General features: G+C 39.5%; 1 protein-coding gene across 1 annotated transcript; it reads left to right on the forward strand.

Moving 5' to 3' along the window:
• The first annotated feature begins 937 nt into the window (after positions 1-937).
• CCDC168 (coiled-coil domain containing 168) lies at positions 938-9,148 on the forward strand. The gene is made up of 2 exons (XM_061170905.1): positions 938-3,312; positions 8,599-9,148. The coding sequence occupies exons 1-2, from the start codon at positions 938-940 to the stop codon at positions 9,146-9,148; spliced, it is 2,925 nt and encodes a 974-aa protein (XP_061026888.1).
• Positions 9,149-9,405: the final 257 nt, after the last annotated feature.

The raw sequence follows: 9,405 nt of genomic DNA on the forward strand, positions 1-9,405 counted from the left end.
GAGAAAATCTTGTGTTTCCATCTCTTCTCCGCCTTACTGTGAAGTGGACACAAGAAGGAAAGGAGAAGCAATCATGCTAAGAAAAACAAGATCCTCTTTTCTACAACCAAAACTCCAGGATTCATCAGATACAGGAAACATAGCACATAAAAAGTCTGTTTATGGTGATAACTCAAACAATGTAAAAAAAGCCAAAGAACATATAATGCAGGAAGAGGGGAGAGTAAAAATGGCAAACGTCCTACCTTTGGAGAAAAAGAAATCACCAAGTTCACAGGAAATCCAGTTGGACATCAAAGAACAAAAGAAAAAGATACACAGAATTCAGGGTGAACCAAGTGTGATTTTGACATGTACTTCCATACCTGCTACTTCTTTTAAATTGGATACAAGAATAAAAGAGGCAGACTACAGAGCTGAAGTAAGAAGGTACTCTCTTCCAGAACCATCACACCAGAAATCATCAGATGTAGTAAAAAAAGAAAATAAAGAGTTCATCAAGGGTGATAGCACAAGTGATGTACAAGCAGCAAACGAATATATGCCCCAGAAAGGAGAGGATAGAGGAAAAATAGTAAATATGAAATATATAATGTACTCCAAAGAGACAACTTCCAAGGCAAAGGTATTACCACGTCCACATGTACCCAATACCCCTGGCAGGTGTAGCCCCCAAATTAGAGAAGTACAGACAAACAGAAGAGAAGACTTGGGACATGTACAGGAAAGAAGAAGTGAACTAGATGAGGTTCTGACAGGACCTTGTCTACCTCAATTTACATTAAGCAAAGTTATAGAAGGCAAGAAAAAGAAGCAAGGAGTAATAAAATCCGGTGTTCCATCCTCATGGCACAGGGAATCATCAAATGCAGAGAAATTAAAATACACATTGTCACCTGTGAACGATATCTCAAGTGATTTGAAAAGAACAAAATACATGACACAGAAAGAAGAGGATAAAGCAAATATTTTTGTGAAAGACCTAATGCATCCCAAGTGCTTAGCTTTGAAGGCAAAGAAATCACCCCTTTTCCATATACTCAAAGCAAAGAAACTGCAAGTGAACATCAAAGAGCAAGTGAAAAGGGGGCAGGAAGGTAGAAGGGACACAGTCGTGCTTCTGAGCAAAATTTGTCCTTTTGTCACTTCTTCAGTTCATCTTAAATTTGACACAACAACAGAAGAAGAAGGTGGTCCAGGAATCATAAGGAATTATGTGCCACCCCCTGAGCTCCAAGATTCATTGCCTTCAGTGCAGATAGCACCTCCAAAGTCAACTGATAGCCACAGAAAGAAAGGCAGACAACATCCACCACCAAAAGAAAAGGACAGAGTACAAACAGCAGTCATGAGCGGCTCAGTGCGCGCCAGTGGCACAGATTTCAAGGCAAAGACATCGTCCCCTCCTCATGTGTTCAGTGTTGCTGAGCACGGTGCTCTGAGTAGGAGAAAGGAACCATGGCCAAGCATTGAGGAGAGAGTAGAACAGGGGCAGGGAAGAACAGAAGACCTTGATGTGGCTCCAACAAAAACTCCTCCTTCCTCGCCTTCTGCATCTCACCGTAGATTGGATGCAGGAACCAAAGGAGATGAAGACTTGCCTGCAGTTGCAGGATTCTCTCCTTCACCATTTCAGCTCCCTGAGTCATCAGGTGCAGGGGAAATCAGATATGCAGATTCCAGTCAAGGTATTAGCTCATGTAATGTAATAATAAAAACTAATGGACATATGCCATATAGAGAGACAAAGGTCAGAGTAAAAACAAAAGACAAGAAAGATAGAATATACCCCAAAATAATAACTTTGGAAGCCCATACATCCCCACTTACACATCCACTCAGTAGAAACAGACTACCTTTGAATGTCAAAGAGCAAGGGAAGGAAGTGCAGGACAGCAAAGGTGAGCCAGAAATGGTTCTGAGGGAAACTCGTGCCTCCTTACTTTCTCCATCTTACCTGAAATGGGACACTAGCAGGAATGAAAAGGAAGACACAGAAAGAATAACACAATCCTGTTTTTCACCACTGAAGGCTTATGGTCCATTCAATCCAAGCAAAAAAGCAGATGCTAAGTCATTTGATGGTTATTCGTTAAAAGACAAAGATAGACTCAAAACAGGTATTGAAGACAAAGTGCTCCCAAGTGAAAAAGCAGATACTAGGTCATGTGATGGTTATATGTTAAAAGAGGAAGTTAGACTCAAAACAGATACTCAAGACAACGTGCTCCTGATATCTATGCATCAGAACGCAAAGGAATTACCACTTTCACATATACGTGATACCAAAGAATTGAAGTGGAAAATTAAAGAGCAAAAGAGAAGGGTACAGAGAGAGGACAGTGAACTAGTCACAAAACTGAAAAACATTTATACTTCTTTACTGGCTCTACCATATCTTAAATCTGATACAACAGAAGGAGAGGGGTACATGATAAGAATTACAAAATTGCCTCTCCCACAAGCACAGTCCAACGAATCATCAGAATATGCTGAAACCAATGAGGGACAACTTTCAAAAGATGTAAAAAAATTAAAAGAACACATGCTACACAAAGAAGAGAAGGAGAGAGAGAAATATGTGGATAAGAATAGTAGAGTGGACCACAATAATATGGATTTGGAAGCAAAGGAATCACCTATTTTACTTACATACAATCTAAGTGACCTTCCGTGGAAAACTAAAGGGCAAGAAGGGAAGGTTCAGGAAGATAAACGGGAGCCGGGTGATGCAACACTGACTGAGACTTGCACTTCTAAATCTTCTCCTCTTCACCTTGACAAAAACACCAGCCTCAGAGAAGAGGGCATGCCAATGTTATCAAGACCCTCTTTTCCCCCAGTAAACTTCCAGAAATCATCAGGTTCTGAGGAACTGGTACATGCAGAGCCAATGGCTAGTGATACTGTCATCAGTCCCCCAAAAGAAAAACAACATTTGCCCCAGAACAAGGAAGAGGATGGAGTAGAAAGAGGAAACCTCGTGTCCCCCAAACATCATGAAAAGGAGATGCAGGAAAGTAAAGATGGACCAGGTATGGTTCTGACCAAATCTTCTACTTCATCACCATCTCTCCCTGCCCTCAAATTGGATAAAGAAGTACAAGTCAATGATGAAATGCTAGCACTTAAAAGGTCTGTTTTGCCGAGAATATCGTGTGCAGGGGAAATGGTACATACAGATTCAATTAGTGGTGATACCATGAAAGATGTTCAAAACCTGACCAAATCTTCTACTTCATCACCATCTCTCCCTGCCCTCAAATTAGATAAAGAAGTACAAGTCAATAATGAAATGCTAGCACTTAAAAGGTCTGTTTTGCTGAGAATATCGTACGCAGGGGAAATAGTACATACAGATTTAATCAGTGCTGATACCATGAAAGTTGGTCAAAACCTGACGAAATGTTCCACTTCATCACCATCTCTCCCTGCCCTCAAATTAGATAAAGAAGTACAAGCCAATGATGAAATACTAGCACTTAAAAGATCTGTTTTGCCGAGAATATCAAAGGCAGGGCAAATAGTACATACGGATTCAATCAGTGCTGATACCATGAAAGTTGGTCAAAACCTGACGAAATGTTCTACTTCATCACCATCTCTCCCTGCCCTCAAGATAGATAAAGAAATACAAGTCGACAATGAAATGCTAGCACTTAAAACGTCTGTTTTGCCCAGAATATCAAATGCAGGGCAAATAGTACATACATATTCAATTAGTGGTGATACCATGAAAGATGTTCAAAACGAGGAACAACCTATGCCTGAGAAAGAAGAGAGGGAAAGAGAAAAAACGGTAGATAGGAGAGGTGCGATGCACACCAAAGATATAACTTTGAAGTCCAAGAAGTCACCTTCTTCATATATGCTCCACAGAACAGAATTACATCTGAATATTGGAGGGATAGAGCAAAAGAAACAGGAAAGTCAAGGTAAACCACCCAGTACTGTGGTAAGAAACATTTATGTTTCCAAACCTCCAACTAAGCTGAAATTGGATAAAGGTACACAAGTAGATGAAGGAAGGCTTGGAATTAAAAAACCCTCTCTACTTCCACAAATGCTTTCAGCATTATCAGATGCAAAGAAGAGACCAGATATGAAGGGAATTGGCAGTGATGTAATAAAAAGAAAACAACATATGTCAGAGAAAGAAAAAAAGTATGATGTGAAAAAAGTAGATATGAGGCTCAGGACACATCACAAAGAGGCAACGATTTCACCAATACCACATGTCCTTAGTACAAAGGAATTTGTGTTGAATGTTATTAAAGAGCCAGGGGAAAAAGTGCACAGAGGTAAAGATGAACCATGTATGGTTCTGACAAGAACTTTTCTTTCCATCCCATCAGCACCTCTTTATCTAGAATCAGGGAGCAAAATAGACAAAGACGCACCAGGAATCATGGGATCCTCTCGTCCACAGCAGAATCTCCAGGAATCATCAGATACCCAGAAAACAGCAATTAGAGAGTCAGCTGCTGGTGAGAGTGAAATTGTTAAAAATGCAGAACACTTGGTGCCAGAAGAGGCCGTGCAACAGTGGACCTCAAACTTCATGATCAGTGTACAGCGAAGGAAAGAACCTCCACAAGTCAAATCTGAAGGAGAGTTGAGTTGGTTACTTTTAAATTCACAGCATGAGGACTTTTATTTCACAGGATTTGGTACCATTACAAGTGGGAAAAGGCTGGAATGTTTCTTTTCAGGGCCAGAGGCTCAGCGAGAAAAATACAAACCAGAAACTTTTACTATGGTTCTTTCCTTCCCCATGATGGATCTAACTAAAATCGAAAATCTGAAGAAAGAAACGGAAATAATGAATAACTCAAACCATAAAATAAGTCCTCAGGTTTTAGTTTCACTTCCAAGGAAACTATCCAAGGACATATATGCCACACTTGGCTCCCCTGTCAGTTCAGAAGGATTTTCTGCTTCAGAGCAAGGTGCCTACCAACAAGAAACTTTATCAAAAGCATCTCCAGGATCTGCAGAGTCATGTAAATTTGATAGGCCAGAGGAAGACAGACGAAATAATGAAAAAATAAGTGAAATGTCCTCTCCCAAAGTGTTAGCACCACAGACAAAGGAATCACTTGAGAAAATGAATATCACAGAGTCAAATGACCCCCAAAATATAGAAAAAGAAGTTGTCATGAAAAAGCAAGTGTTGGTGCAGTCTGGGAGTGGACAGAAGACCAGGGTGGATTCTAGCCTTTCTCTGAAGATTCCACTTCAAAATGTAAAGCAGAAGACACCACTGGAAATAGATATGCACAAGCAAACTACAGTGTACCCCGGAATACAAATACTACCAGGAATACACATGGATATTACAGAGTTTGATGCCCAAAGAGGGAACAGGGAGCAGACATTGCTTGTTCCAGAACAAGAGGAACACAGTCTAGAATCACTTCAGAAGTCTATTTCCTCCTGCTGGACTTTTGCACTTCAATCTGGAGATCTGGAGGAAAAAAACGAAACTGACACAAGCTCTACTAGAAATCTGGTGCAAAAAAGGTTACAAATAAAAGAAGAGATATTACAAATAGACACAAATATAGCTGTCCATCTGGAAGAGGACAAAATAGAAATGCACAAACACACCGTTGTTAATCTGGAGAAGGAGACAATAAAAATGGACACAAGCAATACAGTAAACCTGAACACTGCATCTCTAAAGGCAGAGGAACCTCAAATTAAGACTCAGGTAATCACTCATATGGCAAACAGCTGCCTAATCAAGCGAAAACATAAAAAGGAACGACAAGTGTCTGGTGCAAAACAAAACATTCAGCTACAAAAAATGTTTCAAAAACATGTTCTGGATTCAGTTTACGCCTACATTCCTCTTTCTCCCAAATTTGGAGGCCAGAAAGACAGATTAACAATAGCAGACTTGAAAAGAGAATTGAGCCCCAAATATTTAAATATGAAAACCCCAAAGCATCCAGTTCTACAGATTCTAGGCAATACGGGACATGGTACTCCAAGCGATCGAAAGAAATTAGAGTATAACTTTAACAAACCAAAGAAAATAGCTTTGTGGAGAGAAGATGCCTCAGGAATATTTGTCAGAAGTCTTTCTATTTCCATGATGAGTCCATCTCAGACTAAAGAAACAGTAAAATCTGAGACAAACCTAGAAAGAGCAAAGAGAACCCGTCTTTCAAAATTCCAGAAGAAATCACCAAACGCTAGTGAAACTATGAAGAGGGACAGCTCAAGCACTGTAAAAGAAGGGGACCAGAATTTTACAAAGACAGTTCCACAGGATTCCCAGCCCTTCATGGTGGATGAACAACAAATGCACAAACTTCCTAGTGTCAAATCAGAAGCAAACCTTAGCAGTGAAATATATAAAAATTTAGCTCCACAAACAAAAGAAAGTGTTGTTCCACGCGATGATATCTCAAGGATCATAAAAGAACTTGACTTGCTTATGATCAAGCAAGAGAAGGCACCAAAACCCATTCAGACACCTACAGAGTGTCCATTCATATCTGAAGATCCAAAGGAAAATGTGGAAACTCACATGAGAAGTACCCTAAATATGAATAGTTTTCCTCCATGGGTAGAAGAACCACAAGATGAGACTCAACTATTTGATACCATGGAGTGTGCCTCGCCACCCAAGCATAGGGATCAGAGTGAACCTGTGCAGGACACAGCCATACAAAAGGTCCAGCAACAAAAAACTTCTCCAGAAACTGTGCCTGTACAACCCCAAGTTAAAAGTAATGAAATAAAAGTAGTGGCAGATAGCCCAACTGCAGAAAGTTTACTTCCTCTTTATGAAGCAAGTAAAAATGTCATTGAATCCCAGGTAAAAAGTATGATTCGAGACAAATTTTTTCCTAATATACTGGAAAAAGTAAAAGACAATAAGACTGATGATTGGAAGTCACCACCTTTGGCAAGGGGTCCAGATGCAACATCCATGACAATACATCCCAAATTGCAGCCAAAACTTATTTTAGAAAATTTTACTTGCAAAGAAAAAATCAAGCCCGCTAATCATTTAGAGTCAAAAGCACCTGAAATAAAACTGAATTTGATACCAGAGGTGGTAAAACAATCCTTCCAAAAGTTCAACTTTTATCAAAAACTGGCTATTTCAAAACATAACAGTTGGAAGCTCTATCCAAGACATAAAAAAATGTTCTTTTTGTCTCTGGAAGGGATTGATACTATAGAATTTAACCTAAAGCACAAATACCAAAAAGACTCACCTCCTGTCAGCTGTATGAAGTCACTGATTGTTAATGTTTCAAGGGGCAGTGAAAAGATCATTACAAAGTTAAAGAGTATAAATGAGCTAGAAAGTGGAACATCTCCTTTGACTTCTGCTAGAGAGATGACATTGCCTCATATTCTCCAAAACTATTCAGTAGGAGAAAAAAACAAACTTCTCATACACTTTTCTATGAAAACACTGGAGATTCAAATGAAAGCCTTTCCCAGAATTGTAAGAGAATCTTACACGATGGCCAGGGCTCAGGATGGAAGGAAACCTTTATCTAAATGTATTCATTCTGGTGTCAAAGTACCAAATCGAAAAAACAGAGTTTTGTTACTTTTTGAGGAAAAATCTCTTCATCAAATAGATCTTGATTTACAATACAAATACCTTCATTTTCTCCTGGGCTCTCCAGTCAAAAGTATGTTCCCTAAGCCAAATGCACTTCCCAAACATATTCTTAAATTACAGACAGTTGCAATACGTAAAAAAATAGACAATAGTGGAGAAAGTGGTGGTCTTTCCATTGATACAAGACCGTTAGAAGAACATATCTCTTTCAAAAAGCAAAGTTTCCAAGAAAACTCATCATTAGTCAGAAATTTCTTGGAGCCCACCCAGGTGTGTGCCTCTGACCCTGATCAACACAACACAGTGCAGAAAGATACCATGGCTCTTTCAAAGTTAAAATCTCATGTGACTCCAGAAAAAGATAAACGATGTAATGTATGTAATGTATGGTTTCAAGAAACAAATACATGTGAATCTGTTGATTTAAAGACTCAGGAAAAGACTCAGGATTTAGTTGATTCCCATTCAATTCAGAATTTTGAAGATTTTACTGATAGTCAGACAAATATTGAGAGTTCAGATAACTTGGAGGAATGCTCAGCTCTTGATGTACACGAGAGTGAAGAATGTGTGTTTTCAGAGGCCAACCCTTATTTAAGTTGGAAATCACAGAATATTCTGTTTGAATTACAGAAAGGCATGCCTGTGGAAAACCTCTACAAGAAGAAAAAAATCAAAACTGATTTGAAACCACTTTACAGTGAAGATTCAGGTTCCCATCATATTAGAGGCTGTCGAAAACATTCCTCAATTGTGACACCACCTTCTTATGAATCCCACAAAAGCAGGAAACATAGGTCATCCTCCAAAATGACACCACCTTCTTATGAATCTCACAAAAGCAGGAAACATAGGTCATCCTCCAAAATGACACCACCTTCTTATGAATCCCACAAAAGCAGGAAACATAGGTCATCTTCCAAAATGCGACCTCCTGACTCGTGGTGTCACAGTTCCTTAAATACTGTAGAGGTTTTGTCTGTATCATCTTCTGTTCCGTTCAGTGAAGAGAAGCTTTTGCAGACTACAATGAGTGGAAAACGTTATTCTTTAGTCCCCTTAACGGAATCAGATATTAAATTACATCTTTCAAAAAGCCAAGGCAAACCTCACAGGCATTCAGAAAGCAAAGAACGGAAGAAGGCCAAATTGGATTTATCTAGAAAGAACAACACTCCTTGGGAATGTGATGACAGTTATACACAGAGTAAAGAGAAACGCACAAGAAAGGAGAAAGTACAGGATTATGAGTCAGAAAGATCAGATTATTTCCCAAGCAAACATAAGTCAGCATCAAAACCTCCTCAAGAGGATATCAGCTTCCATTCTGAAAGAAAACAAAACCAGCCATTTTTTTATGCCTGTATACCATCAGACTCGCTGGAGATTATACCCCAAACCGTTCGCTGGACTATTCCCCCCAACACTTTAAGGAAGAAGAACTTCAGAATTCCCCGGGTGGCCAAGATTTCAAGTTCTTGCAACATATGGAGTTCATCCAAAAAGCTGCTGGGGTCGCTGTTAGGGTCCTTCAGCCTCGCTTGTCAAAAATGATGTTACCATATCAAGATTCATCTCGAGGGGAAAGCTGGTCGCTCTTGTGATATTCTTTGAAAAATAAAATCATATAAAGTCAAATGGTTTCCTCATGAAGTGTTTTCTAAACTGATACCTTTTATTTCTACAGTAGATTTGCACAGTTCTGGGAGGGATGGATGGGAAAGCAGATGATTTCCGGTTTGGTCCAGCCATGCGTGAAATCTCCCCTCAGTTTGTGCTACCTCCTTATAATCCCCAGAGGAGAAGCCTGC

This window comes from Eubalaena glacialis, chromosome 16 (genome assembly GCF_028564815.1).
Source record: "Eubalaena glacialis isolate mEubGla1 chromosome 16, mEubGla1.1.hap2.+ XY, whole genome shotgun sequence".
Lineage (NCBI taxonomy): Eukaryota > Metazoa > Chordata > Mammalia > Artiodactyla > Balaenidae > Eubalaena > Eubalaena glacialis.

Excerpts from the sequence above, each read along its gene's own strand:
- CCDC168 (XM_061170905.1), top strand. The coding sequence starts at position 938 with ATGACACAGAAAGAAGAGGATAAAGCAAATATTTTTGTGAAAGACCTA. Across the intron at positions 3,313-8,598 it reads GAAATGCTAGCACTTAAAAG|TGAAGAGAAGCTTTTGCAGA; the intron begins GTCTGTTTTGCT and ends TGTTCCGTTCAG.